Source organism: Dipteris shenzhenensis, chromosome 4 (assembly GCF_047967505.1).
Source record: "Dipteris shenzhenensis isolate YYH24624 ecotype China chromosome 4, Dip_SZ_1.0, whole genome shotgun sequence".
Taxonomy (NCBI): Eukaryota; Viridiplantae; Streptophyta; class Polypodiopsida; order Gleicheniales; family Dipteridaceae; genus Dipteris; species Dipteris shenzhenensis.
In genome coordinates this window covers 39,371,412-39,396,483 of record NC_141599.1, presented here as the reverse complement: position 1 = coordinate 39,396,483, position 25,072 = coordinate 39,371,412, and the positions used below count along the sequence as shown (strand labels likewise).

The 25,072-nt window shown below is 44.5% G+C and overlaps 1 protein-coding gene and 1 pseudogene across 1 annotated transcript in view; both read right to left on the bottom strand.

The window, feature by feature from the left end:
* Positions 1 to 246: 246 nt before the first annotated feature.
* The window catches only part of LOC147902837 (protein RETICULATA-RELATED 5, chloroplastic-like), a 31,140-nt gene continuing 6,314 nt past the window's right edge, over positions 247 to 25,072 (bottom strand). Inside the window, exons 3-8 of the mRNA XM_087373840.1 lie at positions 15,759 to 15,888; positions 2,135 to 2,665; positions 1,755 to 1,862; positions 1,127 to 1,672; positions 752 to 868; positions 247 to 661 (exon numbers count right to left, since the gene is read on the bottom strand). Of these exons, the coding sequence (XP_087229966.1) occupies positions 395 to 661; positions 752 to 868; positions 1,127 to 1,672; positions 1,755 to 1,862; positions 2,135 to 2,665; positions 15,759 to 15,888 (1,699 nt within the window). The 3' untranslated portion in view covers positions 247 to 394. The remainder of the gene's footprint in view (positions 662 to 751; positions 869 to 1,126; positions 1,673 to 1,754; positions 1,863 to 2,134; positions 2,666 to 15,758; positions 15,889 to 25,072) is intronic.
* Positions 7,086 to 9,543, bottom strand: LOC147902838 (uncharacterized; annotated as a pseudogene).

The window sequence follows — 25,072 nt, the reverse complement described above, 5'->3', positions numbered from 1 at the left end:
AGCGGCGGCTGATCCCTAGGATGTTGGGTTTAGGACTAGAAGGGGCTTTCTTCACTTGACAGACCCTAGGATGTTGGGTTTAGGACTAGTAGGGGCTTCTTTCACTTAACAGATCGGTTGGATCAATAAATATAATTCCTCATGATAAAGAGCATACAAATGATATGCCATTTCCTCTTGCAAAAAGGATACTCCCCTAAACCTCTGACCTACATGCAATGTAGGTAGGAGAACTTGGAACGACAATCAAGTGTACAATCTAAGTAACAATATTACAAAAATAATTATTTCCATGAGCCTGATTGACAGCAAATACAATTTCTGTCCCAACTAGTGTTGAGAGCATACAAGAGGCATTTTCAGTTTTGCACCTGTAAATTTGTACAAGAGAGTCTCAGCTTTCACGTCCATCAGCATTGTTCACTGCTTTCTCATCCAAATCTTCATTCTGAGCAGCTGAGGGTATCATGCTTTCCATTAGGGGAACCTCCCAAGATTTGGTATCAGACTTAAGTTGGTCAGCGGGTAGTTCAGATGTGCATGAAAGTGCTTCAATTGTCTCAGAACGCATCTCCTGGCTGAAATCTAACTGCTCTGCCACAGCTGATGTTTCATCATTATGCGCTTGCAGACCAGTGATCTTTGCAAGATCCACCCATTGCTGGAAGGACAACCAATGAAGGACTAAGCATGTGCAATGATGAAAATACTACTGATTTGAATCTGAGAGTTCTCTTTACTAGGTACCTACCTGTGTACCCCAGTAAGAATTTGCAGTGCGTGCCACAAAGGACAAAATATTTCCTGCGACAGGTTGAGAAGAAAGGTAATAATCGGCAATCCAATGCTCCACAATTCCTGCAATAGCCTGTATGCAATCATCGAGTCAGCCTGCTTTCAACCAGTATGATTGCCATACTTTTTTATTGGGCTTTTATCTGCGTAACTGCAGACTAGATCTTACGCCACAACTTGCAATCATAAATAGCAAGCATAGAATCATTCAATTATTGTTTCTTGAGATACAGAAGAAATACAGACCAGCAAGGTAGCAACTGAGGCTTATCAAACTACACCAGAAATGAATACCGCAATATACATTGACACAACATAAATGTAGTGGTACCTGATAACGGAGATTGGCTGACGTTCCCAAGAAAAAACCATATACCAGTGCTGTCTTCACAACCGGAGACCTCTTGTTCTGTCTCTTTCCAGCTTTCTGTGGATTCAGAAATTGTCTTATGCCTAGTACTGTATTGGTGAGAGTCACAGTCCCAAGGCTTGCAACAAAGCCCACAGAGGAAAGCTTGAGTCCACCTACTACTACAGCCAATATTCTAGCATGAAGACCCCAATTAACGCCTGTAGCTCGCTGGAAGGCATTGTCTGGCAAGGACCCAAGTAGGCCCTTCAACCCCTCAAGAGCACCTGATGCATGAGATTGTGCATCAGATGCACGAAATGACAGTGTTGGGGCAGGTAGCCACACAGTGAAAAAATCTACCACTGCACCCCTGACCGTATCTGTTATTACATAATCCAGCTCTTTGAAGAAACGCCCTTTCCTGCGTTCATATTGAGCAATCAATGTGGTGGTTATTGATATTGCCTCCTCAATGCCAAGTCGTTGAAGAAAACGAGGGTCTGCTAACCATCTTTCTCGAAAACCCTACAAAGAAAAAGAACAGTCTGAGTTAAAAGATCAGGAATGTTAAGAGACAGAGAAAGAATGCTCAGTATCACATTGCTACCTGAAAACGTTGCGTTAGTTCTGCTATAAAAGGTTGTTTTTCCAGATCAAAAAAGTCTTTCAATACTTCTGGCGAGATAAGGCCAAGATCAATTCCAGTTTGGAGATCCTGCTTGCCATACAACAGATACCAGGGGACACTTATAAGCTATAAAATATGAAAGGTCTAGGTATCCTCGACTTGTTGTACTTCTGCTGTCACCCAAATCCCAGCCACCCTCCCTCTTTCGTTTACAACCCCAATGAAATCATGTGCATATAAGAACACGAATCTATCTATATATCTGCAATGTGATACTTCTTATTTCAGCATCACTCAAGAAAGGGAAACAAAGAAATGAGAGGAGTTTAAGTAATATTGAAAAATGATTTTTAAAAAACCTTAGGTAAAGCATCTCGTCTCCTCCCAGCTGCATCCATGACCCGGGCAATCTCAGCCCGATCAAAGCAATTCCTAGAACATTGCTTTGCAGCAGAATACCACAAGAAGTCTGCCTCAGGTAGTTCGCCTTCTTTCCGTATACGTTGCCTTTCAGGGTTTAGTAAAATAACTGCCTGAGTTCGTTTCTGCAATTTCTTTGAAATCCTTGCAGGAAGCCCAGTTCCTTTGGATCCAAACAAAACATGTGTTGCTCCAACAATAACAATTAATAACCCCACTGAGCCTCCATCTGCCATGGCTTGTACCACAACTTGTGACATAGTATGGTCCTCAACCATTCGTGCTTGGGCAAACCGGTATGGCCCAGGACCAAATGGTACTGAGGCATTAGGTAGAACCTCAGCTAAAGAAAGCTGCTGAAACATGGAAGCAGAATTCACACCGAAACCACCTCCAGTGGGTGGGACATATTTATGTCTGTCATTGTCACTCAACCCCTGCACACCTTTAGCTTGAACAGTACGCAGCACCTGAAGAGCATTCAAACGTCAGGAATAGCCACTCCAATCAAGGATGGAAGAAGACTCATTCCCTCCAGAGAGAGGCAGGTGAACATGGAAAATAATAATGTACAAATCACTCTTTTCAGAGAAGGTAGATACATGAAAAATATAACCTACAAACAAATTAACAAAATCTCTCAGGAGAAAGTACAGCATCAAATCCTCATTTCTCTTATTGACACATTAGCTTTTAGCAAATGGATTTGCAATTTAAACATGACACTATTGCACACCTGCTATCATAGCAGGGCTGTACCAATGCTACAGGCACTTGCATTGCTTTGATCATGGAACCTAGAAAACACTCTCTTGAGGAATCTCAAAGCAATGCACACGGTACTAGTAGCAACCATTACGTTGTGCTCTCCAAGAGTGTCATCATATGATGATCATCATCTCTCTCTCTCTCTCTCTCTCTGGTCCAGCTCTAGCTCCAGGTAAAGGGAATTGGGACTCTTCATTCATCTTACAGAAATAGTTTGATGCAAAGAAGGAAGCATTGAAGGCAGAATGCACTTGCAAGTTGCAACGTTGTGGCCAGAAAGGTCACTACTCCAGGAAATGCCCTTAAAAATCAAAAGAGGGTGCTGGTTCCTCAACTGCAGCTATCACTCCAGCATGTACATCTACAACATTCGGATTCTTTGACTTCTTTTGAAGGAGAGGGGGTTGCCCTGCAAATCGGTGATTCCAAGTGAATTCTTGATACCAGAGCCTCTCAGCACATGTCTCCATCATCGGTCGAATTCCAGGACTTTAGGCAACGTGTCCCTCGGTGGCAGTTTCACAATTCCATGTGGAGAGGGAGGGATAAAGATCATTATGGATGGCGGAGGGCGAAAGAATTCCTCCAAGGTGTTGTTTCGACCAGCACTAGGCTTTCAATTGTTGTCAGTGCTTTGTGGGCATCCGGGACATTGTCATAGGACAAGTGGTTTGGGGTGGAAGAATGGATCATGGTTTGGGGTGGGAGAATGCATCATGATGTGCACAAACCCTTAATTCCATGTTATCTCACCAGCGAATAGGATGATGATGAGTGTATGTTGGTTGCATATATGCTGCGGGGTACTAGACGGTGGATGGCTTGCTAGTTGATGGCTACCAGTGCGTAGGGACATTATTGTTCTTGCAATTGGTGGTTAGTAGCATATGGAGCTTTTTCTTTGAGGCACGCTCTCTAGTGGATCTTGAGACCACTAGAGAGCCTTCCTTGCTGACTCTGGTGGACATATGCAGACCATTTTTTTGGTTGAGACGTTGAGGACTGACAAAACTAGAGGGGGCTTTCCATGTCACAACAGCGGTTGGTTTATGGGTTGCTCAGAGGACCTAGAGCGTGCTGAGGATTGCCAGCATGGGGACCTAAAAACAATAGTTAATCCATAGGAGCAGTTGCATGCCTTGTGATCATGGAGGTTCATTGATCTATGTTGCCGCATACCTTATTGGACCGGAGGTCTCCAAAGGGGACTAATGGGCTCAGTGATGCAGAAACCTTGGCCATCAGGCTTTCGTACGGATCTTGTGGCAGCAGCAACACCAATTGGATCGTGGGTTCATTGACGACACTGAAGGAGGATCAAGTTACAGAGTAGCTGACATGAGGAGATTGCAACCAGCCAATTGTACCCAAAGCCTAGAAGCATACAGTGTAGGATCGAAGGCAATCTTTTTTAGGCTGTTTAAAGCCAAGAGGGGGTTCTTCTGATGTTCCTGTAGATATTCCAGTGACACACCAGCTCCTTGGGTGATCCGACATCTAGAAGCTGAGAGGCGGTGTTAAAGTTTGACATCTCGTTTATGTACAGTAGGGAGTGAGGGATGCTTTGTGGGTGTGCCCACCCAATGTAAGGTAGATTATCAGGTTAGGAGGGTACTGGACCACTACTAGGGCAGGGGCATCTTATCACAATATTGCCAGGGTACCAATGCCGGAGGACGACCTGTTGGTCAGCCAGGCCGACTATGCAGTGGCATCACCCCTATATAGGGCCCCTTGCCCTTGTTCTTGAGGTTTTTCTCAGCATTCCATGTGAGTTTTTTCCCTTATCGACAGGTGTCAATTGTCTCTCCTTCTATCACATTTGTCTTCTATTCAAGTTTGCTTGGTGTGCTCTCAATTTGTTATTTGCATTCCGCTGCACTTTCAAAGTGTAACCCAGATCAAGATTGTAAGCTTAGCAATGAGGACACATCATAGTTAGTCGATACTAAGTATTGGTAGTTGATGTATTGGTAATTTTGATGTATTGATCAATAAACAACTAATTATCAATTTCTTACTGGGATTACTATGCTAGTTCCCATCCAAGCCAAAAGTGACACACTAAATGGTCGGCATGATGGTACTCAAGTATCTCGAAGGTAGTTGTGATTATTGGATTATGTAACAGACAAGTAACACCCTGGAATACCAGATGGTCTACTACCGAATATTGTTTCTTGCTAGGGTCTAGAGCCATCTCGTGGCTCGCTTTGATAGAAGCAAATCCCTGAACAACATGCGTGGCAACTTATAAGAGAGTCTGAAACGCGTTTCAGAGCCCTGAAACATGACGTTTCAGACAAGACAGGCTGCTAGGTCTCCAACATCTTGCGAAATCCGCCGCCAGCCCCGTTTTTTGTCTTTCTGCTTCCGATTTTGGCCTCCTTCCACTCCTTCAGCCTCATAGTACATACTCTCTCCATCCTCAAGGTTTTCCAGCCCTCCTTCAGCCCCATTCACTCCTTTCCTCTCCTTTCTCTCTTGCAGCTTGCTTCAGCCCTCCATCATCATCTACTCCCCTCCAGCCCTCCTTCAGCCCTCCTTCAGCCCCCTCTCTCAGCCCTCTCTTTCAGCCTTCTGTTCCCTCCTCTGTCTGGCCCCACTTTCAAGTTTCAGCCCTCTCTTTCAACCCTTGGCTCTCTTTGCAGTTTCAGCCCCCCTTTCAAGCAACAAGCTTCCATGGCTTCAAGACACCCTACCCCTGAGTCTCATTCTGAGGTAGAATTCACCCAATCAGATTTTTGGTGGAGTCAAGTCGATCTCCTGGGTGCCTACGACTCCAAGAAAGGAGGCACTCGCAAGTTCATGTGCAGGCGTTGTGGATCGAAAAGAGGTGGGATTCCTGATAGGGTGAAGGCCCATCTTCTTGGCATCAAAGGGAGAGGGGATTACAATATGCAATGAAATATCCGAGGAAGAGAAAGCAAGGTTGGCACGAGAGGTCCAGGCATTTCCTTCCGTGAAGAAAGGTAGGAATATTGCATCCACTTGTGGAGGAGCTACTTCAGGTGCTCATATGGCTACTGTAAAAAGGAGTCTTCTTCCCTCTGCTGCTGCTACTACAATTTCATCTTCTGGGAGTGCACATGTTCTTGGAGCTTCAGGTTCTACTCCTATTGCATCTCCTTCACCTCTCCCACCTACACGAAGGCAAAGCACCCTTTATACTACATGGCATCCACAAAGGAAGGCACAGGTAGATGCAGCCGTGGCCCGTTTCTTTTACTCGAATGGGATTAGTTTCAATGTGGCACTGTCTACTTATTTCAAGGAGATGGTGACTGAAATTACAGCCTTTGGGCCCACATACACCCCTCCCACTTTTGATGCATTGAGGGGAAAGCTTCTAGAGGATGAGGTGAAGGCAGTTAATGAGGCCATTCAGCCTGTTAAGGAGAAATGGCATAAGTATGGGGTCACTTTGGTAGCAGATGGCTGGAGTGATGTATGTAGTCGATCACTAGAGGGTATTTTGGCATATTGCAGAGGATCTTCTTTGTACATACACTCCATAGAGTGCGGAGTACAACAAAAAACAGCAAATGTTTTGATGCAGATATGGGCAGATGCAGTGGAGTATGTGGGCCCGTCTAATGTTGTGCAGTTGGTTCATAGTTGCCAGGAGTTTCTGAAACGGGAGGTTTCAAACGGGTTTCGAAAAATGAATGAAACGGGTTTCATTCGGAATGTGAAAATATGTGCATTCAGACCTAGGGTATGCATCATGCCATATACAAAAATGTGCAAATAAAGATTGTAAGTGACTCCATAGTGCATACATGATACAAAAAACATACATATCAAGTATAAGCACCATACATACTGAATCCTGATTATACAAAAAGCTAGTCATCAATGATCATACATTATACATATTAGAGTACTCAATGATCATCTTCACACATACATACTGAATGATCATACATATTGATAATTGAATCTTGATCATACTGATCACACATATTGAATACTGATAATAATAAAAACTAGAGTCATCAATGAACCTCCCAAGACCTCCATGGTGATGGACCATGAAGGTAAAAAGGTCAAACTACAACTGGAATTCAAAATACTGTCTATCAATAATAAGTCACAAGTGACAAAGTCACAAATCAAAAGTCAAGCCTCATCATCAATGTCAGCATCTTCCTCCTCAACCAAATCCATGTCCTCATCAGCCTCCTCCTCACTGCTACTGGAACTCCCAGAAGACTCATAAAAAGCATCCACATGAGATGCAGGTGCAATTGAAGTACTGGCACCAGCTGCCTAGGAGGATCGGGTGTGGTGAGATGAAGCCGTGATCTCCTCATACAACATGGCGTAGATATCCCCCTCCTCAGGTGGAATCACCGGCATCTCCTTGCACTTTGTGATGTCGATTTTGTAGGGATTCACCTGCCAAGGCTCAATGGGGTAGTTCATTTGCTCGAGCAATCGTAGATTGCAGTGGCAAAAGACCAACCTCTCCAATTGCACAGTGGACAATCTGTTCCTCTTCTTGGTATGGAGTAAGGCCCATGTACTCCATTTTCTCTCACAAGGTCCAGAGCTATAGTCTTGTGAGAGAACTCGCATCGCTATGCGTCTCTGAAACAAAACAAGAGACATTCTCAGACTTTACAGTTTAGTGGCAGCTTCCAATTGCTGAGCTATACCCACATGTTTTCAAGTAATAAGAAAGTATTGCCTCTAGGGTTAAGTATTACTAAGTGGGGTGCCTCAATGCCATATTTTTCCCACCAAGAAACTGCTGCTAGCTGAGTCTCCTCTCTCTGTGCATTGCGTGATCCAAAAACACCGCTTCGGTTGCAGAAAAGAAGACGCTCATCCTCTAGCTTCAAAAGCAGATCATCATCATCTCCCACGATCTTGCTCATATAAGCTGACCACCCGTCCTCTAATTCTCTATCGAGATATTGCTGCTCATTCCTCCATAGAGGATGAAGGATATGAGCAACAGTATGGATTGGCCTATTAAACCAATCCCAACGCGTGTTCTAGATCTCCTTAAGGTCTTCAATCCTTCATAAGAAATTATGAATCAAAGGCAAAACCAATAATGTTCAGAAAAAATGAAAACATAGATTAAAAGGAATTCTAAGCATGCTACTTTGCTAATTGGAAAAATGCTAAACTTCAAAGGATGACTCATGAGTACGGGATACCTGTCTGCAGATAGGTGAGTACACGCATCAAGGGCTTCCCCCACTTTGTCCATGAACTCATAGAGAAGCCCAATGGTGCTCCCCTCCATATCTGTCAATCAGAGAACACTGTACATGGGGTTCATTGTCTTCACTAGAGCTACAGCCTCCTCCCACCATGCATCTCTCATGACCATGTGGCTGAAACCAATTGCTTTGGGCTCATTCCTATCTCCCCATTGCTGCCAATCACGAGAAACAACTGTACGCAGCAAGCCATGCCGCACTTGAACAACCCTCTCCAACATTATGAACATATAAGCAAACCGTGTCTTTGAGGGCTTTAAAAGTTCGAGGTCACTATTTTCCCTGAACATGCTCAAGACCTTGGGTCTTTTGGTTACAAAATTTACCAAGCTCAAAGCTTTAGAAAATATATGAGAAACCCAAGGCAACTTTGCCATGTCCTCAATGGCAAGATCCAAACTATGAGAAGCACATGGTGTCCAAACAATAGTGGGAAACTCATCCTCAAGCATCCTTCCCATGGACACACAATTGGAGCCATTATCTGTGATCACCTGCACCACATTTGCTACACCAATCTCAAGAATAGCTGTGCGCAAATGAGACCATATATATGCACCTGTCACCACTGTCCATGAAGCTGATGCATCTATAGCACGAAGGAACATAGTTCCTTTGCAAGAGGAAACTAGAATGTTGTAGACATTTCTTTTCCTCACATCTGACCAGCCATCACATAGCAAGGTGCAACCATACTTCTGCCATGTTCCCTTCAGAGGCTCTAGCTCTCTCATCAATGCTTCTTTCTCATGGCAAAGCTCTTTTGTACGCAATGTCTTATAGCTCGGACCCTCCCACTCACACCCAATACGCGAGATAGCTCGCATAGTAGACTTCCAACGGGCGGTTCGAGTAATATTGAAAGAATGCACATTGCACAAACAACTTTGTTACCTCTCTAGTTGCCTCCTTCATAGCTGCCTTTTGCATGGCTGCCTTCATATCTCCTCGCTTAAACACGGGGAGGGCACTTCTTTTAGCTGTGGGCGTGGAGCCTGAAGACTGTGACATCTGCAAAATGTCATTCTCCTCCCTCATTGATGCTGGAATAGTTGAGATATTTAATTCAAGCTCATCCCATGCATTGACTCTATCAATTGGAATCCCTAGCATTTTAGATTTCCACGCCTTCAAGCCATCATACACCTCCTTTGGCACACGAGAACAAGGGCCAATACCAAAGCCCTTTGTTCGAGAAAAGTGAGCCTGCAATCTCTGAAATGTCCCATGATGCGGCTCAGCACGAAATTGTAGGTCCACTTGCTTGTGCCACTCTTATCATAGTGTGCACCAAAGGAATTGAAGGTGACATTGCTCCACAACGCACTACCTTTTTGAGGCATCTTCTTGCTTGCAAAAAGCGATGTAGAATAGCAAAAGTAATTGCAGCTTTCCAACCTACATCATGCATGCAAGATGAGCAGATGAATCAAGAGAGGAGCGTTAGAACTTAGATTTCAGAAACATCAGAAAGTTCAAAGAGCAGATTTCAGCCAGCATGACAGGATGCAGCGCCAAATTCAAGAAGGGTAGACTGTAGAAAGGACGATTGAATGCACATTGGGGGTGATTGGGGGCACAAACCTCGAGAATGAGCAAGAGGGAGCGTACGGGCTGCACGGACAAGTACGGCGAAATGCGTGAAATTGTGATTTTGCCCTCTTTTGAACCCTACCCAAAAATTGGGGCTTTATGAAACGCGTTTCATACGTATGAAACGTGTAAACGTTTACACGTTTCATACGCGTTTCATACAAGTATGAAACACGTTTCATATGCAACTATGAGTTGGTTTCAGAGGGTGAAAATACCAATAGGGCTGCAGGTGCATTATTGGAACAAAGGTACCCTCATATTCAATGGAGTTCTTGTGTTGCTCATTGTTTGAATAATTTGTTGAAAGACATTGGCAAATTACCTTGGGTAAAAATTGTAATTGATAATGGAAGAGAGATAGTTGGGTTCATTACACGCCATCATTTTTCTCTCTCTTTGTATCGCACCTATGCAAGGAAGGAGCTTTTGAAGTATGCAGAGACAAGGTTTGCATACAATTATATGATGCTTCACAGACTCATTGAAATGAGACCTGCTCTTAAGAGGTTGTGGCAAGCCCACAGTGGGATGCATGGCTCACTTCAAAGCAGGCTCTTGGGATATTGGTGTACGATTTGTGCATAGGCAGCGATGACTTTTGGGCTGATGCATCACACTTTTATGACTTGTGTAAGCCGATTGTCTTGTTGCTAAAAAAGGTTTATGGAGACATGCCTTTTATTGGCAAGGTATATGAGGGGATGGATCGTATGATAGAAAATATCAGAGAGTTAGAGAAAGATCCCCACAGGTTGAAAGAGCTGGAGGACTTGGCTGTGACTAGGTGGAATCAGTACTACTCTCCCATTCATGCGACTGCATTTGTGTTGGACCCAGAGTTTCAACACAAGGCAACTGCACAACAAAGTGATGCAGAGGTGGTCCGTGGTTGGAACCTCACTCTTCAGAAGATGGTTCAAATGCAAGAGGCTCGCCGGATAGTGAAGGACCAGCTCACCAATTACCGCAATAAGGAGGGCATATTTGGATGGCCAGATGCCCAGCATGACAGGTAATCCTAACTCATTTAAATTCTTAAATTTTACTATTTAATGATTCATAATTTTCAGATTTCATGAGCTTTGCCATATATCTGAATTTTATGATCTTTCAAATTTCAGATTTCGAGTTGGGTCTGTTACATGGTGGGAGGATTATGGAGCTGATTCCCCACAGCTGCAATCGCTTGCCATTCGGATTCTCAGCCAGGGTTGTAGCTCCTCCTCTTGTGAGCGCATGTGGATCAGCTTTGCCCACATCCATACAAAGAAGAGGAACCGTCTCAAAGCACACAAGGCGAACGATCTTGTCTTTGTTAATGCAAACTTGCGTTTGCTTAACAGGATGAGACAGGAGTACACTCATGACAAGTTCATTGGTTTTCATAAGCTTGACGACACCCTCACTGATGATGATGAGGAGGGGGAGGACGACGACGACGACGACGACGACGAGATGGCAGTGGAGGAGGAGGAGGAGGAGGAGGAGGACTCTTGAGCAGCTGAGCTATCTAGATTCTAGAATCTACATTATGGATTTTGATCATATCATCAGTGATGTAGCGGTTGGCCTTAAGGCTTAGAGCCTAGGCTTTTGGGAATCTGAATTTTGTACTTTTGACTCTTGAGTCTTGACTCTTGACAATGAGACATAATAATATATGAATCATATATTATATTGCCTTTGGCATTTTGTAACTTGTCAATCTTCAGTTTTTCTCATCGATTTCAGATTTGTCATTTATATTTGTAATATGTATTGCTCATTGCTAAGTTAACTTCTAAGCTCCAAGTTCTAAGTTATAATTTGTAACTTGTTCTAACTTCTAAGTTCTAACTTCTAACTTCTAAGTGACATTGTGCCATGTGGTAAGTATTATGCACTATATTTTAAGTTACAGGTAGGCTGTAGGCTGTAGCATTCTAAATGTGTGTGTTCTCATCTCCAAACTCCCTTTTCTAAACCTCCCTTGCTGACGTGGCATTTCCCCCGTTTCAGCCCTCTCAAAAATCCCGAAACGTTTCCGTTTCTGTTTCCGTTCCCCGTTTCCATTTCCCCTAACTATGCCATGGAGCCTCAAGATTTGATCTTAATTCCCATCGCATCTCAAGACCCACTGCCTTCTTCACAAATGGGCTCAGCTTCTTGGGAGGTGGTTTCCAGCACTAGATATGGTGCTCGTGATTAGGTCATTGGTGAACACGCATCCACTGCTGCTGATATACTGGCTTCCATTTCGACTGACCTCCTTTTTACTATCCAGAGTCAGTGGGAGAGATGCATTGGGACCTCCTTTTTACTATCCAGAGTCAGTGGGAGAGATGCATTGGGACCTCTGCAGCCGCTCGAGAGAGATTGATAGCATTCATGAGGACATGGGATAGTTCCTTGTTTTTTCATGTTACTCCACTTGGGATGTTACGCTCTAGCCGAGGTAGCATGACCTCAGAAGAATCAGTCGACATTTCCCTTAAAGGATCTATGTTTGTAATTATTTGTTTGCGCTTCATGTAAATGATGGGGAGGGAGTTAATGTCAAGGTCCTAGGTGAGGGTTGATAGCACCAGACTAGGTGGATCTAAGGCTAAGGGCCTAATGCAAGGAATGTGCCTAGGGGCAAAGGATTTTAATGCATCCCAAGAGAGGGGTGAAATGTTGCATTAGGAAGGCCCTGTGATGATGACATGTGGCATCTAGATCCATCTAGGGAGATGGGGCTTGTTGAAGCTAGAGAGAGAAGAGAATGTGGGATTCACGTATGTTTTTGGGATTCGTAATTCTCTGTCAGCTGGTATGCTTCAGCAAGGTTGGTTGGGAGGAAAGAAACGGTGCTGCTCCCGTGATCCGCAGTAGGAATAGTTTAGTGTTTAATATTTGGTATCAGAGCCCAAGGCTAGGAGTTAGAGAGGGGACAGATTTCGAGCGGTGGTCATCCCGCACTGCCTCCAAGAGGTTGTTAGGTGAGAAAGACGGTCTCGGTGACAGAGAGTCCATGCGGGGATCGGTGATAGCAGACAGCAGGCGTGGAGCGTAGGTGTAGCGACTCGACCACTTGTGACCTGTGGATGGACGGACGAGATCGACGTGGTCTACGACAAAACCAGTGATCGTGGTCTACGACGGAACTAGCAATGGTTGACGGGAGGCCTTCGATGATTCGGGGATGAGCGACGTAGGATTACGGAGGTTACGGGGAGCCTGTAAAAATACGCTTTGTCTCTTCGTCGTATCTCCCGATATCTGGCTACGGGTCTGGCTGGCCCGTAATAAGCTTTGACCTGCTTCCCTGGCGCACATACGCTCAAAGATCTCCAATGCCACGCAGCCAGCTCGTAAGCTGTGACTGGAGCGACGCTCAAGCAAAGCTATTGGTTGCAGACTTGTCGCAGGAGCGTAGGGGCTTGAACAGTGTGGAGCTGAGATCAGAAAACGTAGGCAAGGATAAGGGGCCACGCAATCCAAGAAGGCTGTGACGAAATTGTTGATGACCAGGGAGCTCTCTTTGACCTCCGTCAGTTCCGTGTTTTTTTTTATTTAGTCGGTTGATGCTCTGCTTTCATAAACAGGATCTCGTAAGTGATTAGTCTGCATGAAGCTTTGATGCTGTAGCAGGGACAGATTATGCTTGAGATTATGCCTATGTGCTACAGTCAGAGTTAGTTTGCAGGAGCTTCCCTAGGATAGGGAAAAGCGCTGTTTGAGATATATGCCTGTGTCAAATGCCTAGTCAGTGTGAATCTGGGATTGCAGGAATTCCCTAGTATAGGGAATTGTGTTAGGGTATCAGTACACTGAATTGCGTCAGTTTGTAAATACAGTTTTCTAGCGGTGTTTTAAAAAAACAAAACACCCATTGAACTGAATGGAAGCAGAAAAAGGGGCTTCCAGGAGGGACCCTGGTGAGTCAGGAGTCCGGCCGACCCAGCAGGTGTCGCGCCCAATAGCTCACACTTTATCTGGCAGGATTGCATTGCTTGAGGATGCCTTGCAACAGTTATTAGCACAGCAGTTGCAGGCCAATGCAGGGCAGTCTGAACTTAGGAGAGCGATACACAGTATATCTGCCAGACCTTGTCGAGAGGAGAGGGGAAAGGCTCCAATGGAACCGGAGTCTAGTGTCCATACGGTCGAACCTAGGAAGGCTAAAGTACCAAATATTGCCAATTACAAACCGGAAAAGTATTCTGGTCGGATGAACGACCGTAGTTCCGATGTCATTGAGACCTGGTTACACAAATGGGACGAGGCGTTCGCCATTTGTGAAATCAGAAATGACATCAAGAAGATCTGCGAGGCCACCCACATGTTTAGTGAGGCAGCGGATAGGTGGTGGATTAAGCAACAAAAAGATGGTATAGCATCCACTACTTGGGAGGGGTTTAAAAGAGAATTAAGGAAACACTTCTTACCTCTTGACGAAGCATCCCAAGCTTGGGATCAATATAGGAACCTTTGTTAGAGAAATTTATCGGTGGTAGAATACACTGATAAGTTTCAAGAGAGTGTAATGAAGGTTGATGAACCCCTACCTCAATCAATCCAAGTGAAAGATTTCATATTTGGATTGAATGATCAAATAAAAATGGAAGTTCGAGCTAAGTACGCGAACACGCTAGATGATGCAATAGCCATAGCCCTGAACTATGAAGATGCCAAGGGCAGCAGGCCAAGTGGGTTTGTACAGGTCGGAACCCAGTATGGGTATCCAAAGAAATCTGGGTTTAAGAAGAAATGGATTAGTAGAGGGAGTGGTTCTCAGCCGAGTGGTTAAGCCAAGCAATCCTGGACCGAGGAACAATGCAAATACGAAACCCACGGTGTTGGTTGCATGGCATGGTCAGCCTCTATCCGAAGCTACCTGGGAATCCGTATACCAGTTGCGGAGAGTGTTCCCAGATTTTATCATCGAGGACGCTGATATCTGAAGAGGGAAGGAATGTTACGCTCTAGCCGAGGTAGCATGACCTCGGAAGAATCAGTCAACATTTCCCTTAAAGGATCTATGTTTGTAATTATTTGTTTGCGCTTCATGTAAATGATCCAGAGGGAGTTAATGTCAAGGTCCTAGGTGAGGGTTGATAGCACCAGACTAGGTGGATCTAAGGCTAAGGGCCTAATGCAAGGAATGTGCCTAGGGGCAAAGGATTTTAATGCATCCCAAGAGAGGGGTGAAATGTTGCATTAGGAAGGCCCTGTGATGATGACATGTGGCATCTAGATCCATCTAGGGAGATGGGGCTTGTTGAAGCTAGAGAGAGAAGAGAATGTGGGATTCAAGTATGTTTTTGGGATTCGTAATTCTCTGTCAGCTGGTATGCTTCAGCAAGGTTGGCTGGGAGGAAAGAAACGGTGCTGCTCCCGTGATCCGCAGTAGTGTTTAACATGGGATGACGTGGCATTATAGTGCAACCCCATGGTTGTTTATTCATATTGCACAGGCCAGAGATAGAGTTCTCAGTCTCAGACCTCTAGTTTAATTTGTTTTGAATGGAATATATTACGTCTTACTGTTTAAAGAGCGGCAACCCTTGAATGTCCTTGTCTTGAGTTTTCTAGCCCTGTGGATGGCCATTCTAGGCTGCACTTAGCTGCAGTTGTGGAGCACTGTTTTATACATCTCACGAAGACATCTTGAGGCTCATTTGGCTGTAGTATCTGCTGTTCTGTTTTTACTTTGTGCACAACTTGTATGGGAGATTGAAGAGAGTTGTAATGTCCTTCGCATCCATACTCCAGTGTGAGGTTTAGCATTAGGTGGTTGTCCTTTATACAAACATACCCCAAAATTATACATATAAATCATATTTCTAGAGAGTGTAATTGCATGGTTCTCACCACATCCAAGCACAAAGACCAGGACAAATAACAAAACCTCAAAGGTATCACGGTAGATATAAAAAGGACATGAGAGGACACGCAGAAAGCCTGTGGAAATGTAACAACAATGCAGCAGAGTATATACCTCTAGAGGTGTGCCACCGGCCATGAGTCGTACACCATTGCTTCGACAGTAATGCAGTAATGGTTGATACTCTTGCCACCGTTCATCACTCCAATGTGGAACTAGTCCTCGTAGCTCAATGTCAGAAAGCCTGCATTTTGAAATCTTAAGATTGTCTTCTCACACAAGACACATATAAGCACACTCTTACAAAGAGAAGCATAAGTTTTGAATGGCCCAAACAAAGGAGACCAAGAAGAATGGTTAAAAGTAGAACCTTTTAATGTATTAGTCTGCATATTCAAAGCTGCCCTGCCTATTCTAAAGCCTGATGTACCCACCAGGGAACAAAGAAATGAAAATAACGAGTTCACAACTTTATGAGTCACATGTGATACATTTTTCAGCCTCGAGAAAAAACAGACACATGCATGTAATAATAGGGCCCACACTCTGGATAAATATAATTTCCAGAGATCATGCACAGACACAGGGCCTTGCCTATTATGAGACATTTGCCCTGACAAGCAAACCGACTACCATTTAAATGGTCATAGGCTTGGCAATGCATCACCGCCAATCCATCAAACAGATATGAAGTCACAAGTTTTGAAGATGGTCTTAGAAGAGGATGGCTTCATGGAGCAGCCTCAAAATTTTCATTTCAGTAAATGTGAAGTCAAAAGTTTTGAAGACGGTCTTAGTGGAGGATGGCTTTGTGAGAGTTTGGAGAGAGAGAGAGAGCAAGAGAGAGTGAGCTGGAGAGCTGAAAGCTTGAGAGCTGAGTTGCAATAGAAGAGTCTAAAGAGTACAACTGAGATGAAAGAGTGAGAGATAAGGTTTTGTCCTAGTGACAAAACCTTAGTAGTCACTAACCATAGTTAGTGAACTAACTGCGGTTAGGGGGAAAAACCTCTTAAAGAGGGAAAAGTGCCCCTAACTAGCTTATTAAATTACATTGGTCACTGCTAAATTATATCTATAATTCTAACACCCCCCTGCAGTGCCAATGTCATGTACAAGGCTGATCAATCACCAAATGGATATAAGTTTAGGACACTGCGAAATGAGTGCTTTGGTGAAAATATCTGCAACGTTGTCATGTGTGGACACAAAGATCATACTGATCTCTCCTACATGCAACTTCTCTCTGACGTAGTGATAGTGAACCTCAATGTGCTTCGTGCGAGCATGAAACACTGGATTCTTTGCCACTGCAATGGCACTCTGACTATCAGTGAGAATTGGAGAAGAACCCTCCAAAGACAGATGAAGATCAGCAAATAGATGTCGCAGCCAGACACATTCAACTGTTGCTGTGAAAGCTGCCCTGTACTCAGCTTCACATGATGAGGTAGCCACTCTAGATTGTTTCTTGCTCAGCCATGAAATGCAAGATTTACCCAAAAAGAAACAATTGCCACTAGTGGACTGCCTAGTGTCATAATCACCAGCCCAATCTGAATCACTGTAGGCATGCATCTGCAAGTCACCCCCCCTGGGAAATAACAAGCCAAAAGACTTCGTGCCCTACAAATAATGGAAGATGCGCTTAACTGCCTGCCAATGCATAGTTTTTGGGCTGTGCATGTACCTGCTCACCTGAGATACTGCAAACTGAATATCAGGTCTAGTGTTGCAAAGATATATGAGGCATCCAATAGCCTGACTGTAAGATGTGGCATCAACTGATTCTCCTGCATCATGCATTGTGAGTTTCAGCCCCGGCTCCATGGGAGTGGCTATGGGCTTACAATCATGCATGTTAAATCTGTCCAAGAGTTTCTGCACATACTTGGACTGAGACATAACAGTGCCACGTCTCTCTTGAGAGAACTGGATCCCCAAATAAAAGTGAAGCAGTCCCAAATCTGACATGTCAAAGGTGGTCTGCAAATCAGCTTTGAAATCTGCAATTTTATCTTCATTGGACCCTGTGAGCAGTAAGTCATCAACATAAAGAAGGATGACTAAAATTTCCCCCCCATCCATCTTGATGTAGAGGGTACTCTCAATAGGACTATTGTGCAACCCCTTGCTGGTCAAAAAGGCATGAATCTTGGCATACCATGCACGAGGGGCCTGTTTCAGCACATACAAAGCTTTGTTTAGCTTGCATACTTGAAGTGCATTTGCTGTAATTTCAAAGCCTGGAGGTTGTTTGACATACACCTCTTCCAGCAAGTCTCCATTTAAGAAGGTTGTTTTTATGTCCAACTAATAAACATTCCACTCAAAATGTGCAGCCATTGCAATAACAGATCGGATGGTGGTCATCGGGGATGTAGGAGCAAATGTCTCCTCATAATCTATGCCCTTTTTCTGAGCATAGCCTTTAGCAACCAGCCTTGCCTTGTATCTGTCAAGGGAGCCATCTGGCTTCCGTTTGACCTTGAAAACCCATCGTGTGCCAATGGCATGTTTACCTGGTGGCAAGTCTACAACATCCCAAGTCTGATTTTTTTCAATGGACTGCAACTCATCGTGCATGGCATTCATCCAATGCACATTGTCCTTTGCCTCTTCGAATGTGGCAAGCTCCTCCTCATCAAGAAGAGTACCTGCATATGCTGATTCCACTGAATTAGCACCTTCCATGTGCCTTACTGCACTGCGAGTCCTGCCAGGTAATGGAGCATCAATTTTACTCTCCCTGAGAGTCTGTAACAGCCAGTTTGGGACTGTTTTTGCTGCATGTATGTCTGCAATTTCTTGCTGCACCACCTGTTCCACTGCCTGTGGAGGTGGCAAGACATCCTGTGGCTGAACTGAAGCATTGGGAGGTGGCTGTAAATTCTGATTTGCATCAGAAATATCAGCAGGGGAACCCAAGGCAATGGGTAGCAACCCCTCAAAGACATCCTCTGAAGAAGAAGGCATTTGAAATTCAGCCTGAGTGTGAGCTGAATTTTCTGCAAATATCACATCTCTACTGACAATGATCTTGCGTGTAGCAGGATTGTAGAGACGGTACCCCTTGATTTCTGCACTGTACCCAACAAATATGCACTTAATTGCCTTATCTGACAACTTGTGCCTAAATTCAACTGGCACATCAGCATAAGCAAGGCATCCAAAGACTCCGAAATGATCCACTGAGGGCTTTCTCCCATTCTAGACCTCATAGGGAGTTTTTGTTTTTAAAGCCTTAGTGGGAGCCCAATTTAAAATGTAATTGGCACACATCAGACCTTCAAGCCAGAATTTATGAGGCATGTGTTTGCTTTTCAGCATACATCTGTCCATCTCCATAAGAGTTCTATTTTTCCTCTCAGCTTTGCCATTTTGCTAAGGGGTCAGCCTCACTGTGAGCTGATGCACAATACCCTTGCCTTTCAGAAAAGCATCAAAATCTGCAGACAAGTATTCTCCACCTCTATCTGTGCGCAATGTCTGTATCTTGAGTCCGGTTTCATTTTCAACCATGGCTGAAAAGTGTTTAAACACCATGAACACTTCTGATTTGCGCTTCAGCCCAAAGACCCAAGTGAAATTGGAGTAATCATCAATAAAGGTAACAAAGTAGAGATGACCACCCAATGATGGAGTCCTCATGGGACCACAGACATCACTGTGTATAAGCTGTAATTTACGGACAGCTTTAATGTGGAGGAGGTATCTCAAGAGGTGGCAATGCATCAACCATAGAGTGCTTCTGAAGTGTCATCAAGCTGTTGTAATGCATGTGGCCATATCGGGCATGCCATAACTCTGCATTCTGCATGGCAGCAGTAGGGGTAGAAACTGCAAGAGCATGGGCTGCTCTTTTCTCAAAAAGATCAAGCTGAAAAAGCCCACGCAGCAGAGTACCAGATAATCTTAAGGCATAATCATCTTCTCTATCTCGGACAGCACATTTGTCATCCTCAAAGATGACCTGAAATCCAGCTCTGTTAAGAGTGGACACTAAAAGAAGATTCTTGGTGATACTAGGCACATATAAGACATCTGAAAGCCTGAAAACTGAGCCATCAATGGCAGTAAGCTCAACTTCTCCTGTGCCACATACTGAATATGATGAGTTATTGGCACAAGTGACTTTCTTACCAACGGGAGGTGGATGCAAGGAAGTAAAAAGACACTTCCTAGAAGTGATGTGCTTGGATGCACCGCTGTCAAAATACCAAGTGTTCAGTGTTTCATTGACACTGAAAGCAGATGCATCCGTAGAAGAGTCATAACTGCAAGTCAAAAATGCATATGTATTATCATTACAAGTGGCTGTACTATCCCGAGCATCTGGAGCAGCCAGCCTAGAATCTGAAATGCAAGATAAAAAGGCATAATCCTGTCCAACAAGTTGGCTGCAGCATCCCCACTGTCAGATGCATGAGGAGCTGAATCTGAAACAGCCATACCGAAGCTGTTTTTCTTCTCTTTTGCAAGCCTTTTCCTGCATTCTGCAATGTGATGACCAGGCTTTTTGCAGTAATGACAAAAACCCTTCTTCTTGGGCTTACTTGCATCATTTTTAGCCTTTTGTGAAGGCTGCCTTGACCCACTGAAAGGCTGATTTACTGATGTCTTTGCCTGTCCCTTTGTTTTTTACTTAAACTTTGAGAGCATAGCTTGTTCACCTGCACGTGAAGCCAAGTTTTTCCTGGTCTGCTCTTCCTGAAGCAGAAGTCCTATCAACTCATGAAAAGTGAGAGGATTTGCACCCCCCCTCAATGATAAGTTCAGCGAGGTATGAAAGCTGAGATAAGACTCAGAAAGAGAATTCAGAGTGGTAGTAATCATCTCTGAATCAGGAATAATCTCATCTATGTTCAATAATTGCTCTCTGAGATCCTATAGCTTTGTGAGGTGGACTGACATGGAGTCACCCTCTTCCATATGTGTATTACTTAACTCTCTTTTCAAGAAAGATACCCTTGCATCATTCCGGGCTGCATACATGCTTTCTAAAATATCCCACGCTGCCTTCGAGGTCTTACACGACCGGATATGCGGAATGATGAATCTTTTCACTGAAAGAGAGATGCATGACAAAGCTAAGACATCCCGTGAATCCCATCTCTTCTGCTCTGGAGTAGTGGCTATAGCTGCACCAACAACTTGTTCTGCAACTACACCCTGTGCACGACCTCTTCCACCTCCTTGCTGAGGAGGGGTATTAGGTGCCATACTTGCTAGTCGGATCTCACCCCCATTAACATAATCCCATAAATTGCGAGAAATCAGAATACTGCATACCATAAAACACCAGAGGGAGTAGTTGGTACCATCCAACTTGTCTTCCTGTGAAAGACCACCGAACTGGAAGTCATTCTGATTTTGTTGGGCCATATCTGAGAAAGAGATTTAAGCAGATACAAAACTGAATTCCCTTACTGGGAATGAAATGCACAACTCCCAAAAAACACAGCCAAGCACTGGCTGTAAATGCAACTCAGATTTCTGCACTTGCACTGTTAGAAATCTGTCCAAGCATCAAAAACTCTCCAGAATCTGCCAAAAGTGCTGCAAAACACTTCAAGAAAGGCAGTATGAACTGAAATCTCCAAAAATTGCTCTCCCAACACAAAAGCCCCAAAATAGGCCCGAAATTGCAACCGGAAAGGGGCAAATTGATCAAAAGCCCCAAATGTTGCAAGAATTGTGCTCTATCTGCAAAAGCCCCAAATTTCACTGCGAAATTGCAGGTGTAATTACAAAATCCCTAAATTTCTTCAAGAAATTCTACTGCAAAATCAAAAGCCCCAAATTTCGAGCTTGAAATTGCAACCAGAAAGGGGCAAAAGCTCAGAAAGCCCCAAATTTTGCAATTTCAGCAAAAAGCCCCAAATTTCAGACCAAATCTGCAATGTTTGCTCCAAGTGCAGCCCCAAATTTCTTCAACAACTGCAAATTGATTGCAATGTCTGCAACAAACAGGATGCCCCAAATTCTTCCAAAAAACTGAGCCAAACAATGGCTGTCTGCAAGATGTGCCTGCCTAAGATCACCTGCAAGGTACAGCTTGTGCGCAGGTACAACCTGTACGGCCAGGTACAATCAATGTACGGATTGCAGGTACTATACCTGTACGGATGGGCTGCACGCAGAAAGTACGGAAGGTTGTACGGAACAGTACGGACGCCTCATGAACTGACGACGAAAATGACGCAGGAGCAGTACGGTCGATGCAGGTGTACGGATGGCAACAACAAACCGTACGGAACTGTACGGCGAACCGTACAGTCAGGCGATGGGCTGTACGGCTGAAGATCGACTGTACGGAATGGAGCTGCAGAGTATTGTCGCTTGTACGGATGTACGGCATAGTTGTACGGTGTTGTACTGGCGGTGATGCAGGACGGTACGGCATGTACGAATTCCGTACAGTCGTACGGACTGTACGGACAATTGTTTGATTGCTTCGAGCAGGTACATACGGATGAAGATCGGCTGTACGGAATGGAGCTGCAGACTATTGTCGCTTGTATGGATGTACGGCGCAGTTGTACGGCATTGTACTGGCGGTGATGCAGGACGGTACGGCATGTACGAATTCCGTACAGTCGTACGGACTGTACGGACAGTTGTTTGATTACTTCGAGTAGGTACAGACGGGATGTAGCAACAGGAGCGTGGGCTGTATGGGCACAAGGAGCTTGGACTGAAGGCAAGAGCTCAACGAGGAAGGAGTAGGGAGCAGGATCAGCCTGCTCTGATACCAAATGTGAGAGTTTGGAGAGAGAGAGAGAGAGAGCAAGAGAGAGTGAGCTGGAGAGCTGAAAGCTTGAGAGCTGAGTTGCAATAGAAGAGTGTAAAGAGTACAACTGAAAGAGTGAGAGATAAGGTTTTGTCCCAGTGACAAAACCTTAGTAGTCACTAACCATAGTTAGTGAACTAACTGCGATTAGGGGGAAAAACCTCTTAAAGAGGGAAAAGTGCCCCTAACTAGCTTATTACATTACATTGGTCACTGCTGAATTATATCTATAATTCTAACAGGCTTCATGGAGCAGCCACAAAAATTTCATTTTAGTAAAGAAGGTGCAGAAATTTTGCAAAGCACTATATCGGCTGAAACAAGTTCCAACAGCTTGGTGTCAGAGGACCAACAACTATTTCATGAGGATGGCCTCACTCATAATCCATCCTATGCCAGCTTCTACTCTTTTTTCTTTTTCAAGAAAATTACTTCATTAAGTCATAAGTATGAATGAAAACCGCGAGAGCAAGCTCAAATGAGGGAGTACATCATGCAATGCATGAGGGGGAAAAACAGCTTAAAAGGAGCTAATAAAAAACCAAGGCGGAGGCTGAAAATACCACCTCAACCCTGAGGGAGACTCGGAGAAGAAAGGAGATCCTCTCCAAACTGTAAAAAAAGTAACTCTCCTAGCAGGGGCTGCTCTGGAGGATCCTTGCATGCTCGCCCATATGGCCATCAAAGTGTGTACTGTGTCGGTCCAAGTACTCGCCATAGCCTAGGAAGGGTGAACCTGGATACGCTCCATCGCCTCTGTACACCTGGCTCTCCAAATATGCCAAGCTGCAATGCTAGCTAGAATCTCCCAAGACGTGTCTACTGAGGCATGAGCAGATCTGAAAGAAGTGAAGGGAACATCCTGGAGGGAACAAGACTCGACTGAGTGTCGTCGTACAATGAGAGCTGAATCTGGATCATGTCCCTCGAAAAACACCTGAGGGCTAATCATAGGGGAAGGAAAGGATAATCATGATTAAGTATGTGGATGACTTGATCATCTGCAATGATCGGACTAAGAAGATCCAATATATAGAGAGTCTACTCAAGAAGTTCAAATGACAGAATTGAGATTTCTTCACTATTTCCTTGGCATATAACTCTGAGAATGGAGATGAGCTGAGAGTTGGTGGATAGTGGAACTACCAAACAGCAATTTCTAAATGCAATTAGTATGTCACTACTCATTTGTGGCTCACAGGAAGATCAGCATGAGGGGGCCAATAGTCTCAATTGTAGATGTGGTTATGGGATTACATGACAAACCCAAGGAGGACATCGTGCTTCAAATTGGGCTACAGGTTGGGATAGCAGATGGTCTATTATATGATACTGTTTCTTACTGCTGGCTCATTAAGAAACAATCAACCGTGACTCTCTATCAGATAGAAGCAGAGTGCAGAGTGGTAAGTGCAGCGACCTGTGAGTCTGTGTGGCTCATATGGATACTAGAGGAAAAAGAGCCCTTCAAGAGGATGCAAGGGTGATCTTCTACAGCAAGTGGAATTGCTAGTGCCAAAAGCCCCATGTTCATTGACAGGCCATATCAATATCGATACCCTTTCATCAGATAGCTGATCCAGGATTAGCAATTCGAGTTTATCTATTACCAAACTACAAAGAACACTCCTAGCATGTTCACAATGCCCTTCCTAAAGCAATGATGAACCTCACAGGATGCATGGATGTGGTCCCACAATTTGGTCATTAAGAGGGGGCGTCAGAGTTGGTCACTGCCCTACCCGTGAGTCACTAATTTGAGGACGAAATTGAGCTTAGATAGCAAGCATGCAGACATAATCTGTGTACACATGCCCTTAGTGAGCGGTTTTGCAAATCCAGAGGGGCTGCAATAGAGGCACAAGGCCGCCATTTGTAGGCAGCAGGTAGGCTGCCTTCAGGGCAGATCTGAACCAAGCTAGGGTCCACGCCAGGTTTGAGGCAGGCTGGCGTTTGAGGCAGGGTGGGCAGACTGCCCTCCCAATAAATAGTGGCAGTCTACCACTCTTACAAACATCCCACAAAACTGTCTCTTCATGGCACATACTAATACGAGTCCCCAAACCTCGAGGGCTTTTTTCTGCCAGTCCACCCAGCCACGGATTCTCTCTCTCTCTCTCCCTCTAGAGCCTCCTCTCGTCCTCAGGTCCTCCGTTTTCCCCAAAACCTCCTTTCTCTTTTGGCTCCCTCTAGAATCCTCCCTCCTAGCCCACTGCATGCCATGTGGACTTCTAGATGCCAAGTGTCCTTCTAGGGGACCTTAGTCTTTACCTCTTCTTGGCATCCCTCTCTAATGCTAGGCCCCACTTATTCCTAGCCACACTTAATTACATCCACCGTTGCAATGTCAAGCCCTCTTGGTTTCCCGCCTCACCATAATCGCACCAGTCGACTCCGGGATTATGGCTGACGTAACATTCCCTTCCCCTTAAGAATGGTTTACGTCCTCGAAAACAAAATTGGGAAACCTCCTCTGGAGACTGCTTACCCTTTCCCATGTTGAACTCTCTTCAGATCTATCTTTCCACTTAACCAGACATTCTTTCCATATAGTATGTTGCATTCTTTTTTCTTGTGTATTTAAAATTCTTTCTGGTTCATGTGGTAAAGATGCGGGTTCAATGAGTTCAACTAGGAC